Source organism: Triticum aestivum, chromosome 4A (assembly GCF_018294505.1).
Source record: "Triticum aestivum cultivar Chinese Spring chromosome 4A, IWGSC CS RefSeq v2.1, whole genome shotgun sequence".
Taxonomy (NCBI): Eukaryota; Viridiplantae; Streptophyta; class Magnoliopsida; order Poales; family Poaceae; genus Triticum; species Triticum aestivum.
Genome location: NC_057803.1, coordinates 748,441,754 through 748,460,504, shown reverse-complemented (window position 1 = coordinate 748,460,504; position 18,751 = coordinate 748,441,754). Strand labels below are relative to the sequence as shown.

The 18,751-nt window shown below is 46.5% G+C and overlaps 1 protein-coding gene across 1 annotated transcript; it reads right to left on the bottom strand.

The window, feature by feature from the left end:
- Positions 1–9,442: 9,442 nt before the first annotated feature.
- On the bottom strand, positions 9,443–14,367 carry LOC123088590 (monocopper oxidase-like protein SKU5). The gene is made up of 9 exons (XM_044510810.1): positions 14,037–14,367; positions 13,373–13,482; positions 12,968–13,238; positions 12,734–12,872; positions 12,072–12,438; positions 10,521–10,886; positions 10,356–10,434; positions 10,007–10,209; positions 9,443–9,888 (listed from the first exon to the last, which is right to left on the bottom strand). The coding sequence occupies exons 1-9, from the start codon at positions 14,181–14,183 to the stop codon at positions 9,774–9,776; spliced, it is 1,797 nt and encodes a 598-aa protein (XP_044366745.1). The 5' UTR covers positions 14,184–14,367; the 3' UTR covers positions 9,443–9,773.
- Between the last annotated feature and the right edge of the window lie 4,384 nt (positions 14,368–18,751).

Here is an 18,751-nt window from a genome sequence, read left to right as displayed (position 1 = left end):
GTTGATTCATTACAATCACATAGTGATGTGAACTAGATTATTGACTCTAGTGCAAGTAGGAGACTGTTGGAAATATGCCCTAGAGGCAATAATAAAATAGTTATTATTATATTTCCTTGTTTATGATAATTGTTTATTATCCATGCTAGAATTGTATTGATAGGAAACTCAGACACATGTGTGGATACATAGACAACACCATGTCCCTAGTAAGCCTCTAGTTGACTAGTTCATTGATCAATAGATGGTTACGGTTTCCTGACCATGGACATTGGATGTCGTTGATAACAAGATCACATCATTAGGAGAATGATGTGATGGACAGGACCCAATCCTAAGCCTAGCACAAGATCGTGTAGTTCGTATGCTAAAGCTTTTCTAAATGTCAAGTATATTTTCCTTAGACCATGAGATTGTGCAACTCCCGGATACCATAGGAATGCTTTGGGTGTACCAAACGTCACAACGTAACTGGGTGGCTATAAAGGTGCACTACGGGTATCCCAGAAAGTGTCTGTTGGGTTGGCACGAATCGAGACTGGGATTTGTCACTCTGTGTGACGGAGAGGTATCTCTGGGCCCACTCGGTAGGACATCATCATAATGTGCACAATGTGATCAAGGAGTTGATCACGGTATGATGTGTTACGGAACGAGTAAAGAGACTTGCCGGTAACGAGATTGAACAAGGTATCGGGATACCGACGATCGAATCTCGGGCAAGTACTATACCGCTAGACAAAGGGAATTGTATACGGGATTGATTGAATCCTTGACATCGTGGTTCATCCGATGAGATCATTGTGGAACATGTGGGAGCCAACATGGGTATCCAGATCCCGCTGTTGTTTATTGGCCGGAGAGTTGTCTCGGTCATGTCTGCATGGTTCCCAAACCCGTAGGGTCTACACACTTAAGGTTCGATGACGCTAGGGTTATAGGGAATAGATATACGTGGTTACCGAATGTTGTTCGGAGTCCCGGATGATATCCCGGACGTCACGAGGAGTTCCGGAATGGTCCAGAGGTAAAGATTTATATATGGGAAGTCCTGTTTTGGTCACCGGAAAAGTTTCGGGTGCTATCGGTAACATACCGGGACCACCGGGAGGGTCCCGGGGGTCCACCAGGTGGGGCCACCAGCCCCAGAGGGCTGCATGGGCCAAGTGTGGGAGGGGACCAGCCCCAGGTGGGCTGGTGCACCCCCCCCCACCAAGGCCCAAGGCGCAGGGAGAGTGGGAGGGGGCAAACCCTAGGTCCAGATGGGCCTTAAGGCCCATCCTAGGGTGCCCCCCTTTCTATTCCCCCTTGGCCGCACCCTAGATGGGTTTTGGGGGCTGCCACCACCCCTAGGGAGGGAACCCTAGATGGGGGCGCAGCCCCTCCCCTTCCCTTATATATACTTGAGGTATTGGTGGCTGCAAAACATACGAGATGAACTCTCTCTTGGCGCAGCCCTACCTCTCTCCATCCTCATCTCTCGTAGTGCTTGGCGAAGCCCTGCTGGAGTCCCACGCTCCACCACCACCACGCCGTCGTGCTGCTGCTGGACGGAGTCTTCCCCAACCTCTCCCTCTCCCCTTGCTGGATCAAGGCACGGGAGACGTCATCGGGCTGCACGTGTGTTGAACGCGGAGGCGCCGTTGTTCGGCGCTTAGATCGGAATCGACCGCGATCTGAATCGCTACGAGTATGACTCCTTCATCCGCGTTCTTGTAACACTTCCGCTTAGCGATCTACAAGGGTATGTAGATGCACTCCCCTTTCCCTCTTTGCTAGATTACTCCATAGATTGATCTTGGTGATGCGTAGAAAACTTTAAATTTCTGCTACGATCCCCAACAGATAGGTCCTTTGCAAAGGGAAGCATAGGTTGACATGCGTTTTTGGTTGGATACACGAAATCTTAATACAAAAGAACGTCATTTTATATTTTCCCTTGTGATAAAGAACTTTATTATGCAGTCCGTCACTTTTATTTCTTCCATATCACAAGTTTGTATAAAGTTTATTTTCCTCACACTAATAGGTCATACATATTTAGAGAGCAATTTTTATTGCTTACACCGATGACAACTTACTTGAAGGATCTTACTCAATCCATATGTACGTATAGTGGACTCTCATGGCAATACTGGTCTAATGGTGTTTGGATGCACAAGTAGTATCTCTACTTGGTGCGGAAGTTTTGGCTAGTATGAGGTGGAAACAAGCGTCACATGTTAGAGGATCCATGACAATATAACTTCTATTCGGAAATAAGTAAACATAACTCATCATGTTGTCTTCCTTGTCCAACATCAACTTCTTAGCATATAATATTTTAATGAGTGCTCACAATCATAAAAGATGTCCAAGATAATATATTTATATGTGAACTTTTCTTTGTTTATTACTTCCTTTTAATTGCAGCAATGACCAACACTATGTTTATAACCTCACAACAAGTTTCAATCCTCATACCTCTTATACGTGAAGTCATCACTCTCCATAAGATTATTATATACTCTTTTATTTCTTTTATTCTATATTTTTTTCTTAAGATCATAGCAGGAAAGCAAAGCCCTCGACTCAAAACTAATCTTTTATTATATAATTCTTGGACTCGATTACATAGAGTGAACACCAAGCAAAACTCAAAAACTAGATCATACTAAAGAAAAACTTTATTCCACTAAACTAAGATATAACCAAAAGGACCGAACAAAGAAAAACGATGTAGGTAAAGATGTGATGGTGATACGATATCGGGGCACCTCCCCCAAGCTTGGTACTAGCCAAGGGGAGTGCCCATACCCATGTACTCAAGTCTCCTTCTCCGTAGGTGGTGGTGGTGATGAGGTTGATGATGTAGGAAACTTGTCATCCATCTTCCAAGGCATAGGTTCACCATCGTAAAAATATGAACGGGTCTCCGGGATCCTAAAATCTGTAGCCAAACTCATCCTCTTAAATTTGTATTCGTACTCACAGTTTTGGTTTTGTAGGTCATAGATCTGGGCTTGAAGATGCTCGATTTTCTCACGAAGCTTGAGGATGGCCTCCCCGATGTTCTTGACGTCCAGCTTGTGGTCACGGGTAAATTCCTTGATCATGGAGTGATTGGCGTTGAGTCCACGTTCCACCATCCCTTGGCACTTGAAGACTTGCTGCTCCATTGCTTCGAGCCTGGTCTCCACACTTCTGGTCTTCCTTGGTCCTTGTACATCGCAGATCTGCAGCACTCCCTCACGCATCTCAATGGTTTGAGGGTGTTGCAGCACCTCTGCAAGGTAGGGGTTGATGACCTTCTCGAAGAACTTGTCCTTCGGAGCGCTTGGGGACGTCATGACGATCTAGATATGTTAGAAAAATATCTCGAAATGAGAATAGAGGATATTGCCGTGGTGCGGTGGTCAAAACCTTTGGGAGGTTATATAATGAATTTTTACCGAAGAAGTATCCTGCAAGAAAACGAAGTCTGAAGGGCACACGAGGTGGCCACAAGCCCGGGAGGCACAACTGGGGGGTAGGGCGCGCCCCCACGGCTTGTCGCCTCCTCGTGCACTATTCGGACTACTTTTTATTTTTGTAATTTTTTAATTATCCCAAAACGGAGTAAAATTGCTTTTGGAAAAAATTTGGAGTCGGTTTACTTACCGTATCATACTTACTCCTTTTCAGGGTTCTGGTAGGTTTCCTTTATGTACTCCTCCGATGTTATGGTATTAATAATATTGGTTTCAACATTATGGGAGTACCTGAGATATAATGTTTAATTCTTTGCACGTTTACCACCCTCGGGTTATTGCCCTTGGCATTGTTGATTTTTATGGCACGGGAACGATAAACTTCCTCGACAATGTAAGGTCCTTCCCATTTAGAGAGAAGTTTTCCTGCAAAAAATCTTAAACGAGAATTGTATAGCAAGACATGGTCACCTACATTGAATTCATGCGTTTGTATCCTTTTGTCATGCCATCTTTTAACTTTTTCTTTAAAAAACTTGGCATTTTCTTGGGTTCTCCATTCATCAAGTGAGCTAATGTGAAATAACCTCTTTTCACCGGCAAGTTTGAAATCATAGTTGAGCTCTTTAATTTCCCAATAAGCTTTATGTTCTAGTTCAAGAGGTAAGTGACATGCTTTTCCATAAACCATTTTATATGGAGACATACCCATAGGGTTTTTATAAGCAGTTCTATAAGCCCATAATGCATCATAAAGTTTCTTAGACCAATACTTCATGGATCTATTAACAGTCTTTTGCAAGATCAATTTTATTTCTCTATTACTGAATTCTACTTGACCACTAGACTGAGGATGATAGGGAGATGCAATTCTATGGTTAATATCATACTTAGCAAGCAATTTACGGAAAGCACCATGAATAAAGTGTGAACCACCATCAGTCATTAAATATCTAGGGACTCCAAACCTCAGGAAAATAACTTCTTTAAGCATTTTAATAGAAGTGTTATGATCAGCACTACTAGTTGGAATAGCTTCTACCCACTTAGTAACATAATCAACAGCAACCAAAATATGTGTATACCCATTAGAGGAAGGAAAATGTTCCATATAATAAAATCCCCGAACATCAAATGGTTCAATAACAAGTGAATAATTAATAGGCATCTCCTAACGTCTACTAATGTTACCGATTCTTTGACATTCATCACAAGACAAGACAAACTTACGAGCATCCTTGAAAAAAGTAGGCCAATAAAAACCAGATTGTAATACCTTGTGTGCAGTTCTATCTCCAGCATGGTGTCCTCCGTAAGCCTCAGAGTGACACTTGTGTAGGATTTGTTCATGTTCATGCTCAGGTATACAACGTCTAATAACACCATCTACTCTTTCTTTATAGAGATGTGGGTCATTCCAGAAGTAATGTCTTAAGTCATAGAAAAACTTTTTCTTTTGTTGCTATGCGAAGCTAGGTGGTATAAATTTAGCAACAATATAATTAGCATAATCAGCATACCATGGAGTACTACGAGAAGCATTTATGATAGCTAATTATTCATCAGGAAAACTATCATCAATAGGTAGTGGGTCATCAAGAATATTTTCTATCTAAGACAAGTTATCTGCTACGGGGTTCCCAGCTCCCTTTCTATCAATAATATGTAAATAAAATTCTTGTAGCAAGAGAACCCACCTAATGAGTCTAGGTTTAGCATCTTTCTTTTCCATAAGGTATTTAATAGAAGTATGATCAGTGTGAACAATTACTTTAGAATCAACAATATAAGATTTGAACTTGTCACAAGCAAATACAACTACTAGAAATTCTTTTTCGGTAGTAGCATAATTTCTTTGAGCATTGTCTAGAGTTTTACTAGCATAATGGATAATAATTAATTTTTTATCAACACTTTCTCCTAGAACAGCACCAACAGCATAATCACTAGTATCACACATAATTTCAAAGGGTATGTTCCAATCAGGTGGTTGAACAATAGGTTTAGAATTAAGGCTTTCTTAAGGATTTCAAATGCTTCTACACAATCATCATCAAAAACAAATGGAACATCTTTTTACAAAATATTAGTAAGAGGCCTAGAAATTTTAGAGAAGTCTTTAATAAATCTCCTATAGAAACCAGCATGACCAAGGAAACTTCTTATACCGTTGATATCTTTAGGGCACGACATTTTTCAATAGCATCAACTTTAGCTTTATCAAGTTCAATACCTCTTTCAGAGATTTTATGCCCCAAGACAATACCTTCATTAACCATAAAGTGGCACTTTTCCAATTCAAGAAAAGATTAGTTTCTTCACATCTCTGAAAAACTCAATCAAGGTTGCTTAGGCAATCATCAAAAGAAGTTCCATAGACGGAGAAATCATCCATGAAAACCTCAACAACCTTTTCACAAAAGTCAGAGAATATAGCGGTCATGCATCTTAGAAAGGTAACAGGTGCATTGCATAAACCAAAAGGTATTAGTCTATAAACAAAAGGTACCAAAAGGGCATGTAAAAGTAGTTTTTCTTGATCCTCTTGTGACACAGGTATTTGGAAAAAACCAGAGTAACCATCTAGAAAGGAAAAGTGTGTATGTTTTGATAGTCTTTCTAGCATTTGATCAGTAGAGGATAATGATCTTTCCTAGTTGCTTTGTTTAATTTTCTAAAATCAATTACCATTCTATAACTTGTAACAATTCTTTGCGGAATCAATTCATTTTTATCATTAGGAACAACAGTAATACCTCCCTTCTTAGGGACACAATAAACATGACTCACCCATCTACACAATCTATATTTTGAATTTATATGATATGAAAATTAAGTGTCCATGGCGTTTGCACAAATACATAGAGCAATGGAGTAAATGAGTTATTGGGGATTGTTTATTGAGAATCCGCCTCAATAATTTTGCGAAAACGCTTCCGCTCAACCGACTGATATTCTCACGTCGTTTGCGGCCGCGGTTAGATCCGCCTTTCATTGGACGGCCCGCAACAACCCACCACATGATAGCTTTTGCAGCATGACCCTTGTTGCAATCCCTTCGAGCACAACAAGAGGTATGGTGCAGACCGTCCAGGGCATGGTAGGGCGGTTGCCGGCATGCGGCGGCGCCATGGCCTGGTGCAACAACAGCTCGGGCAGTTCTAGACATCTACAGAGGAGAGAGGATGATGGAGAGGAGAATAAGGAGGGAAGGAAGGAGAAGGGCACGGTAGCGTGCTACTCCGGCGAGCTCGCTGGCCGATGCGACGTAGGTTGGTGACGCTCGGGAGAGGGGCTCGGGGTGCATGATTCTTTTTGTTGCAACTACGTGGCCGAATATGCACCATTGGATAGGACAATCTAACGGCCCACGTGGCTGGGATTCGCGGTGGGGGCGCATCACTCCCCTGCCAGGCTGCCACCTCATGAAGACAGCAGGCGGTGATTCTTTCGCTGACTAGAAAATTCTAGCATGCTCATGTGACATGAGTACTGTAGTACATGCAGCCTATTGTTGCACTATAGACTAGACTAGAATCGACCAAGCAATTAGTAGCCCATAGCCCTACGGTAAGATAGCTACTTTAGTATAAAAGAATAGAAACGGAGATGAGAGAGAGAATGGATGCACCAATTCAGCCACGTAAGGACAAATGCACAATTTACCAGAGTAGATAAAAACAAGTACATTGAACAATCTAATATATGTGTTGTAACAAGACTCTTTTTGCAAAATAAAAATAAAAAATAGACATTAATTTCATTTATAAATCCTTTATTTTAAAAATATTACAATCTGGACTTTTCTTTGTTTTTGCCAGTAATTTATATGTGTACAACTCTAATCTATTACTCCCTCCGTTCTGAATTACTTGTTGCGAAAATGGATGTATCTAGATGTATTTTAGTTCTAGATACATCCATTTCCGAGACAAGTAATTTGGAACGGAGGGAGTAGGCGGCAAGTGTATGGAATTTGTTAAAAAAAGAAAGTAGTAAATATAGAAAATCGAATTATATGCTAGATTGCCACCAATTCTTCCAGCATATATTTTTCCAGGTTCCTTGTGGTAGACCAATAGAGTTCAATTCCAAAACATAGCGTAGGGTGTCTATGTGTGTGTTCATACTATTGCGTCTATATGAGTATTTGTGTTTGTACTGCCCTAGAAAACATATTTACAACATTTCAACATACAATATTTCATAATAATCGTAAAATCTACATGTGCATGGCACGTGCCATTTACTAGTATAGTATAGTGCGCGTGTGTTTTTTATCTGCTGTAGTTGGGCTCCATCCAACCAGTCCCTGGCGTTGATGCTAGATTCAGAAGTTTTCAACATAACGATCGGCTGCCCGGTGCCACCCAGGGTGTGAAACCAGTCAAGAAATAGAGTACTACCTCCGTCCTAGTTTATAGGTCCCCTTTATAGTTTATGCCAAATTTTGACTAAAAATTTAACTAACAAAATGTTAATGCATGTCAAGAGAAATTATCTCATTGGATTCGTATTTGAACATAATTTTCAAAAATATAATGTTTGCTGACATACGTGAACATTTTGTTAGTTTAATCTATGGTCATAATTTGGCACGAAATAAAATAATGTTCTCGTCGGCTCCGCCGCAGGTCCGCCTCGTCTCTGGTGGCCCTAGGGCCATGGAGGCGTGGTGGATCCTGGCAAGGGCCGGCGGGAGGGCTCCGTTGTTAGTCGTTCCTTCAAAATTCGTTAGGGTTTGTGTCCTATTCAGGAAGACGAGACGGTGGCGGCTCCCTGAAGATGGAATAAAGGTCTCCCCGTCTAGTCCCCGTTCCGGTGGTGCGTCTAGTATCGTTGGTGGGCGTGTGGAGGTGTGTCTCCGGCGGATCTATCCTCGGTGGATTTGCTCGGATCTGGTTGTGGTTCGTCTATGTTCGTGTGTCTTCAGGTTGGATCCTTTCGATCTACGTTATTCTTCATCAGCGGCGGTTGCTGTTCTGGTGCGCTGGTCCTACGGGGCCTTAGCACGACGACTTCCCGACTGTCTACTACAACAAGTTGTGCCCGACTCCGACGAGGGAGGGGTGATGACGGCGGCGCGCCTTCGGTTCGTTTCAGTGATTGTAGTCGTCGCTAGGTGGTCTACGGATCTGGATGTAATTTTTATTATTTCTAGTGTTCGTTGTACTGCCGTGATGGAAGATGAATAGATTGAAAGTTTTCTCAAAAAAAAAAGAAATACAATAGGGACCAATAAACCCGGACGGAGGTAGTACAAAAACTTACCATACGAGGGGCCTCATCGCTGGGCCCTCCAGCTACCAAATCATCTTGGCGCTCAAGATCATGTCAACTACTCCTCCCTATTAATCAATCGTAATGGCGCGCAAAGTAGTCCGCGTATCCGCGGAATGAAGATCTCCATGTCAACGCTTCTCCGTCAAGCTCCTCCATATGTCTTACTACTTACGTACAGTAGGTGCAAATCCTACAGCATCATGATAATTAACTAAACACCCTTTTTGACGGTGCTTGGCAGTCAGTCATCCATGAATTTTCGCTGGTAAACTGGAGGAAATTCTCTGGCTTTGCGCTAATCATCATCATAAACCGCGTGATCTGATGATGATGGTGACTCAACGGCTGCGGTAACTAGTTGTGTCGACGACCGCACCACCCTACGCTGTCCACCTAGGCTAGTTTGTTTCAGACAGCTTTTTTACCCCCCACAGATTCAGCAAAACCTTTGCACCTGGAGATCTACAGACATACGTAGATGGTTCCAAAGGTTTCAAAGGGTCATTGCATGTACACCTGGCACGGAGAATCAGAGTGAAAGTTGAAAGCCATCTCCGTCACCATCACTCTGCTGCACTCATGCCCGTTGCTAGGGTACCATGCCCAGCTTACCCGCAAAATCACAGCCGTCCCTCCCTCCAGGATGAACGGCTGCGATTCGACAGGTCAACCAACAACAACCTTCCACCTTAAGAATGGCTAGCAGACCATAAAAGGTAAAAGTGCTCTTGCAAACCAGTTATCCAAGTCTTCTTTCACAGGGACAGGACAGGGCTAGCTAAAAATCATCATCCTCAAAGGCGGCACAGCGCCCCCAATTGCGGGGCCACAGGCAGCAGCAAGTACCACACACGAACAATGCGACACGCTTGCACACAACTCTGTTAACAAGTTTCGACGAATTCGCCGATGCGCAAATAATGGCAGCAGGATCTCCACCCAATCGACGGATCACCCCGCAAACTCAACCTACATTTCCAATTTCCTAACAACTCACAGATAGCAGCAGATCTAGTGCCACTAGCTGGCAATCACTTCAGTTCAGTGTCCGATGACCGAAAACACGACCAGCGACACCAGGACCGCCAGCAGGTAGCCGCTCTGTTTTAGCGCGGGGGACGCCGAGCTCGACGTTGACCCGTGTGGCTTCTGAGCCCTACAAGACAGCAACATCAGACCAAGCATCAGTTAGTAACTGCAAGTCTGTGACCATATTGTAAGAAGGACCATAAGAAAGCCACAGCACACAGGCAAGTCCAAAAGTAGCAGCTTACTTTTGTTTTTCCCTGAGGAGGCCACAGAAGAGGGCGTTGTCCGGCAACACCGACTCGGTCACGTTGTAGCCTCCGTCAGGATCCACCACCCGGATGTACGTCTCCTGGCCGAGGTACCAGGTGTCCAGATTCTCCGTGCGCACGTTCCAGAACCCCGGGCTGTCGAGCGACAACAGGACGGCGGTCCATGCTCCGGGGAACACCTGCGTTGCCAGTGAGACGGTGTTAACTACGGGGCCGCAACACTTTATAGGTCACTTTCGGCGGATATTGTCTATCCAAGTTACAAACAGCTACAAACAGGTACACACAGAAATGTTCTATCCAAGTGATACCCTACAGTACATACCTGAGTGGTGCATCGGGAAACGCCATCCCACTTGTTGTACGTAGAACGACTTTCGTTCTTCCACTCACCATAGTCCATTCTGTTGGCAATGCGCAAACAGTTCAGCACACAGGACTCCACCAAACCGGTTACTAAAAGAGATGAATAGTTTCAGGCTGTGCTCACCCCACGACCCAGAAGGCGTATCCGTCGATGTGGTAGGTCTGAACCTTCGTGTCGTTGTTCTGGAACACAATCTCCATGAAGTTCTTGTACGTCGAGTTGATGACAGAAGATCCGATCGCCGGCGGTCCATCAGACGGCATGGTTGGGAAGTCCAGTGTGTAGACTTCTTTCTTGTCATAGAGATCCGCAAGCCTCAATGGAGTAGCAGGCGGGGAGTAAGAGATGCCGTTCAGTGTGGTCCGCCTTTTGCCATTGATGGTAACAGGTGGCATGTTCCTCAGCTTGTACACTTGGGTCACGTTGATTTCGCCGTAGTGAAATGATCCTTGAGGATTCGGGCGAGCAGCACCGGTGGTCACATTCATCCTGACAAACAGAAGGTATTTTAGTAGGCTCAAGTATGTATGCAACTATGGATACATTATCCATGACCAATGTGCACACATGAGAAAATGTAGCTACTGTCTACCACTATTACCAGGTGTCTTTACACTTTACTAATGACCACAAAGCTTTCTAGAAATCATTGTGTTGGTATGACAAAAATTTACAGTATTTCTCTAAGAAATATTCCTGATATGAATGCTCAAGTACAAGGGCCAATATTTCAGCAGACAATTTCCCGTTTGAGTACACAATCGTGATGAAAGAAAGGAGGTGACTATTATATTCATATCCAATACATATTTTTCTCTCAGGATTTGTAAAGCCAAGCATACTTAGTCAACATCTCTTAAAAATCAACATCGAACAAAAAGGTGCATAAAATATTTTTTTGCGATAGCCAAAAGCCCAAAAGACCATGGAAAGTTAAGGGGAAAGCAAGTAAATCAGAGCTAGATTATTTATTTCATACAAGAGTACTGCTTAAGTTTAGTTAGGTGTAGCAAAACACTTTTTTTTCATAAAGTACACATCATAGAACATGATGGGTACTGAGGAACAAGATTATTATTACTAAACAGTCAACACATGACGGCAGCAATTCCTAACATCAGGCTATTAAATTTTATTTCAGAATTGCGTGAAGAGAAAATTGTGTCGGTGGTCATTTGCATGGTCAGAGCTTAGGTAAAAAATTAGTCAGAGATTGCTCACTTTTATGCTTGGTTTGAAATGCCTTATTGTGTGTATATTGGCTCTTTTATTAGAACCCGCTTATTTTTTCCCATTCAGAATTTGTAGAGCCAAGCATATTTAGTCAATGTCTCTTGAAGATCAAGGTCAGACCAGAGGTGCATAAAATAAATTTGTGAGAAAGCCTCATAGCCAAATGGCGACTGAAAGTTGAGGGAAAGTCAATTAAATCATACAAGATTACTGCTTAAGTTTAGTTAGGTGTAGCCAAACACTGTTTTCATAAAGTATGAATCATAGCACATGATGGGAGAGCGCTGTCATTATTATAAAACAGTCAGCACATGATGGGTCAACCATTTCAAACATCATGCTTATAAAAGTAATATCAGGATTGAGTGAAGAGAAAATTAAGCTGGTGACACTTTGGGTGGTCAGAGCTTAGGCAAAAAAAAGGAGTTATTTTATACAAACCTGATTGACCGTGCCTGGTTCATGGAGAAAGATTTGTCGTACTCATCGTTCGGCGGGTCAGGGAGCGGACCAGACGCCTTGCCCTTTGAATTCGAGTAGTGCAGAATTGCAACGCCGGTAACCCTGGTCCAGAGCGACTCGTTCACGAACCGAGCGCTGGCCACGATGTAGTAGTCACTGCTTGCATTCTGGTCCATGGTGACCAGAAAGGAGTAGGACTGCCCCACGTGGATGTCGAGGTTGGTGAAATTCTGCTTCATCGTGTAGGAGCCCTCCGTCTCGACCATGGCCATGTTGTGTCCCTGGATCCTCAGGTTCAAGCTCGTGGAGACGCCCACGTTGTGCACTCGGAAGCGGTAAGTTTTGCCTGTCGTGGAGCTGAGCCTGTTAGTTTCCACGATAACGGTAACGTACTATACTATACTGCAGTAATCATTGTTCAAAGAATTTGTAGTGGCCTTGTCATGAAGGTAGTAACTAATCATCAACCTCACTTCCCCCATCATATTTGCAGCAACAGTGTAACATTTCAAGTATTTGCAGCAACAGCACTTGCAACCATGATTGTTTTGTTATTATTAACATACCCACAAAAGTCACAAGGAATTCAATACTAGTAATGCAGCCTATTGTGATGAAAGTGAGAGAAGCAATCACCCTACCTGGCTCAACATCGATAGTCTCGTACTCGATCCCAGCCGGGACGAGGGAGTCATTGTACCGATACGGCCCCTTGCCGTTCATCAGAACGCCGTCGGGCATCCCGAGCTCCTTCCCATCATCGAGCATCTTCCTCAGGTCCTGGCACACAAGACAAAGCCACAGTCAACACCCTCGACTATCCATCTATACATCGGTACACATTTGGTTCCCTGCATATATAGGGTCTAACGTACCGTGTGGTTCTTGTTGTACCAGTCGCCGATGAAGAGCCTGACGTCGCCGTCGGGGGTGTCGAAGGGGACGGAGATGACGGCGCGGTTGTTGACGGTGATGCCCCCAAATCCGCCGGCTGCGCGCTGCATGGAGAGCGGCGGGAAGTAGAAGAAGCTGCCGATCTGGTCCTTGACCTGGAAGTTGTAGGTCCAGTTCCAGCCCGGCGGGATGGGGCAGTTGGTGCCCAGCACCCCGTCCTGCCAGCAGTTCTTCCGCTGCTGGATGCCGTCCCTGCATCGATCAGAAAATCACAGCAAGGCCTGCTTGTCATCACACTGAACACTGAACCTGTAACTGTAACAACTGAAGCCTGCAAGAGCAGTGAGATGACTGAAGTTTGGATGGTGGTAAGGGAGTGTGCATGCCAGGTGATGAGGAGCGGCTCGTCGAGGCTGTTGAGGACGTTGACGGCGACGTTGTAGTTGGTGGTGACGTTCACCACGGGACCCGGGAACTCCTTGTTGATTGCGATTACCTGAATCAAAACGAAAAAATTCAGAAACACACACGCACAAACGGGTTCAGGTTCAGACATTAATAAAAACCGGTGCCGCGAGGTCAGATCTCTCCTAGTCGGGAGGCGCACGGGAGCAGTAGCACGCCGGGGGATCTGGGCTTTTGGGGGCGGCCGGCATGGAAACGAATCGAAACTTTTGAAGGTGGGGAGCGGGAGGGGGGCGAAAAATTCAAAACTTTTGCGCGTGTCGGGCCGGGGAAATCCCCCGAAGAATCGACGGGCGGCATGGTTTCCTTGCGGAAATCTGCTGCAGTGGTAGCTAGCATCTCGTCCCCCGGAGGAAGGAGGGAGGGAGGGGGCGGAGGCGCGGACGGCGCCCCGAGGGACGCGTGAAACGGGGGTGAAACTGAATCTTGACGGCGGGCAGGGCAAGCGGACGGTCCCCGCGCGCGGAAACCCAAATCTTGCGGCGGTTCGCTCTCTCGGAGCACGCGGCGGCGGCGGCGGCGACTGGAGACTGGTTGGATTGGGAATGGAAGAAGACGGAGGGAGGGAGGGATGGGCATACTGACCTTTTGCGGGACGCCGAGCGGGGATCTGGTGACGTAGGAGACGTCCCAGTCGAAGGCGGCGTAGGGGTCGGTGGCCCGCGCCGGCGCCGGCGCCAGGAGGCCGAGCAGTAGCGGCAGGAGGAGCAGCGCCGCCGCCGGGCACGCCATTTCCTTGCCTCCGCTTTTCGCTCTCCCCGGTGGAGACGAGTCCACACTGGTGTCTGCTGCTGATTCTTGGGATTCCCTTTTCTTTTGCCCCTTTTCTCCGCACTGCTCGGTGCTCGCTCGCTGCCTGCCGTTTCTCTCTCGCTGGCTATTTGTGTCGGATGGGAGCCGCGGCGTGGCGTGCGGGGAGAGAGAATGGGGGTTTGGGAGGGTTTTGAGGGAAAGCATCGACCCCAACCCCAACGGGCAACAGCTGTGTCGACGCGGACAGTGTGGGGGCATGGGCCGAGACGCGTCGCGATGCATCCCCTCTCTGCGCGTGGGCCCCACACCATCCATCTTCAATGCTAGCCTATCCTATTCCTACCACCATGTCCCATGTGTAATAGCCTCAGGCCAACTCCAGCGCACGACCCCACCCCGTCCAGCCTCGTCGGTTTGGGGTAAACCCCACGGCCCAGCGCGCGGCCGCCTTGACCCATCTTGTCCGTTTCGTGTCCGGCCCGACCCATTTCCAGCGCAAACCCTACTTCCCCCTTCCCCTTCCTCGAGCTCGCCGGCCGCCGGTAATCATGGTGTGCGATGGAGCACCGGCCGCAAGGGGGCGCACGACCACGAGGCCGATTCTCCCTTCGCCCTCTCCGTCACCACCACCAACTCCTCGCATGACAGGCGAGGAGGAGGAGGCCCGGCTCATTCAATGTGTCATGAAAGACTCCATGAACACGCACGGTGAGCGCCAATAGGAGGGCCTGGACACCATGTTGGCCCTCTCTGCGGCCGGCGACGTGGCCGTACCGGAGCTAGAGATGATGGACGTCAAGGAGGATGTCAAGGAGGAGGTGCTGGAGAAGCAGCCCATCGCCGCGTTCCACCCAGACCTGGTGGACCAGCGATGGAGCTGGTCATGCACGGCCACGGACATGGCCGGCGCCGTGAGGGGCGGGTGGTGCCCCACGCCGCCGCAGTCACCGGAGCGCGAGCAGTCGCCACGAGAGGGGTGCTGGAGGCGCCTCACACCTTCCAGGGACCACCATCCCACCTCTGGACGCCACCGCCCTACATCGACCTCACTGGCAACGACGACGACAACGGCGATGCGTGAGACGGCGACGAGCATGGCATCGACGGGCACGGCGACGGGTACGACATCGACGGGCAACACTTGTCTTTTGTTTTAGTTTTTATGTTAATTATGTTCTAAGCACTTTGGAGGCCGTGAAGACTATAATGTTTCATTATGTTTTAATCATTATGTTTGCGTAGTTTTTGGTTTTTTCAGCATTTATTTGAGTTTTGTGATTTTTATATCATGTCCACCCCAGACATGATTTGAGGTGCAGCCGCGCGTTGGGCTCACCGACACGGCAATGGCCCCAAACGGACATGAGCTACCCCATTGCCGCCCCAAGCAGACAGAATCCGGGCAAAACGGACGTCCGTTTGGGGTCGTGCGCTGGAGTTGGCCTGAGGAAAGGGAGGGAATCACAGACAAAATTCCCCAAGTACACCCCTGGGTTGGATTGGAGATGAGCGTCAAACTATCCATAGTGGGAGCAACATAAGAGCATCTACAGCCCCTCGTACGCTCAGGGGGATAGCCCGGTCAGTGACGGGTAAAAATCACGACCCAGACGGGTGCCTCAAGCATCCCGGTTGATCGACAACCCTCATAACCCAAATATGGGATGGATACGGGCACGTCCGCCACATTGGACCTGACCCATGCCGGCCCACCCGACCACGCATATATTCATCCACATCCGCTCCTCAATCCAAACCCTAGCCACCCCCTCCACTCTGCCACCCAAGCTCCCGTCCAGCGATCTCCGACATGGCGGGCAGCGGATCTGACTCCGAACAGTCTGGATCCGTCGACTGGGGTGTCGTCCCGCGCAAGTTGGAGGAGGCAATGGTCATCTGCATTACACTGCACCCGACCAATGACGGGATCTGTCTGGCGCGAGTACATTGCATCGGCACATCTGGTGCTAGAAGCTGCATCATCGCGATCCTCTCGGGAACCTTCCAATCTCCCTTTCTCCATCGCCAGTCCACCTGAATATGAGTGCTACCGGGACTGGTATGCCCGCCGTGAGAAGGAGATGATCAGGGTGGCCAAGGCCCGTCTCGCTGCTGATGTCTACTACACAACCTTCTTCTTGTAGACGTTGTTGGGCTTACAAGTGTAGAGGTTTGTAGGACAGTAGCAAATTTCTCTCAAGTGGATGACCTAAGGTTTATCAATCCATGGGAGGCGTAGGATGAAGATGGTCTCTCTCAAATAACCCTGCAACCAAATAACAAAGAGTCTCCTGTGTCCCCAACACACCCAATACAATGGTAAATTGTATAGGTGCACTAGTTCGGCGAAGAGATGGTGATACAAATGCAATATGGATAGTAGATAAAGGTATTTGTAATCTGAAATTATAAAAACAGCAAGGTAGCAAGCGATAAAAGTGAGCGTAAACGGTATTGCAATGGTAGGAAACAAGGCCTAAGGTTCATACTTTCACTAGTGCAAGTTCTCTCAACAATAATAACATAATTGGATCACATAACTATCCCTCAACATGCAATAAAGAGTCACTCCAAAGCCACTAATAGCGGAGAACAAATGAAGAGATTATGGTAGGGTACGAAACCACCTCAAAGTTATCCTTTCTATTCTATCTATTCAAGAGTCCGTAGTAAAATAACATGAAGCTATTCTTTCCGTTCAATCTATCATAGAGTTCGTACTAGAATAACACCTTAAGACACAAATCAACCAAAACCCTAATGTCACCTAGATACTCCATTGTCACCTCAAGTATCCGTGGGCATGATTATACGATATGCATCACACAATCTCAGATTCATCTATTCAAACCAACACAAAGTACTTCAAAGAGTGCCCCAAAGTTTCTACCGGAGAGTCAAGACGAAAACGTGTGCCAACCCCTATGCCTAGATTCCCAGGGTCACGGAACCTGCAAGTTGACCATCAAAACATATATACTTCAAGTAGATCACGTGAATATCCCATTGTCACCACAGATAAGCACGGCAAGACATACATCAAGTGTTCTCAAATCCTTAAAGGCTCAATCCGATAAGATAACTTCAAAGGGAAAACTCAATCCATTACAAGAGAGTAGAGGGGGAGAAACATCATAAGATCCAACTATAATAGCAAAGCTCGCGATACATCAAGATCGTGCCATAGAAAGAACACGAGAGAGAGAGAGAGATCAAACACATAGCTACTGGTACATACCCTCAGCCTCGAGGGTGAACTACTCCCTCCTCGTCATGAAGAGCGCCGGGATGATGAAGATGGCCACCGGTGAGGGATCCCCCCTCCGGCAGGGTGCCGGAACGGGCTCCCGAGAGGTTTTTGGTGGCTACAGAGGCTTGCGGCAGCGGAACTCCCGATCTATATTCTACTCCGATGGTTATAGGGTATATGGGAATATATAGGCAAAAGAAGTCGGTCGGGGGAGTCTCGAGGGGCCCACGAGAGTGGAGGGCATGCCCAGGGGGGTGGGCGCGCCCCCTATCTCGTGGCCTCCTCGACGCTTCCCTGGCTTGCACTCCAAGTTCCGGGGATTGCTTCTGTTCCAAAAATAACTTTTCCGAAGGCATCATTCCGTTTGGACTCCGTTTGATATTCCTTTTCTTCGAAACACTGAAATAGGCAAGAAAACAGCGATATGAGTTGGGCCTCCGGTTAGTAGGTTAGTCCCAAAAATGATATAAAAGTGTAAAATAAAGCCCATAAACATCCAAAACGGGTAATATAATAGCATGGAACAATCAAAAATTATAGATACGTTGGAGACGTATCAGCTGCTGACATAGCGATGGAGAAGGCGGCTAATGCGGTGGTGCGTGCTACCGCGGAGGAGGAACCATCTACGTTCGCATTGTAAAGAAGCGGCAACAGACGATGGCACAAGTTCTTGGTGCTCCAAGTTCTCGCAGGATACCGAATGATGACCATCGAGACTAAAGCACACCAAAGACACACTCCACACCCTTCCATGCACTCTCTTGTGCTTGAGAAAACCTAGCCCTCTTCTCTCCTATAGGATTGGATATTGTCTTCACAAGAGTTGACCATTAAGGATAACTGCCATTAGCTAGGTAGTATCCCTTGTAGTAGTGGTGGTCATTGATCTCAAAGTTGACCTCTGGGCAATTGCTTTCTGCAAGCCTTCCGAACACCAGAGAGCGCTGAAGCACATTTGATGTCATTGTGAGAACCTGCCATGCCAAAAAAAGAGTGCCAAATCCAGAGATCTTGTGAAGCCACAACTTCAAGTATGACAGTGCAACCTTTGACATTCCCTTATACTGCCCTTGCCAAGCACATGGACAGTTCTTTCACGTCTAGTGCATACACTCTATGCTACCAAGCATCCTCAAAAAGCACCTTCCTGCATTGATTGCTAACAATTGGGTACTCCGGGCCAAAGCTGGTATGACAACCTTGCAGAATTTGTACAATGATGCAAGGCATGTGGACTCACTCATGTGGACCTACTCATCAACAAGATCACTGGGAATTCTGTATGCAAGCATCC

What these genes read in the sequence shown, in the direction of transcription:
- LOC123088590 (XM_044510810.1), bottom strand. Translation starts at nt 14,183, where the DNA reads ATGGCGTGCCCGGCGGCGGCGCTGCTCCTCCTGCCGCTACTGCTCGGC. An exon ending in GAGCCGCTCCTCATCACCTG is followed by an intron (nt 13,239 to 13,372) that starts GCATGCACACTC and finishes TGATCGATGCAG; the next exon opens with GGACGGCATCCAGCAGCGGA. An exon ending in CTCCTCAGGGAAAAACAAAA is followed by an intron (nt 9,889 to 10,006) that starts GTAAGCTGCTAC and finishes GCTGTCTTGTAG; the next exon opens with GGCTCAGAAGCCACACGGGT.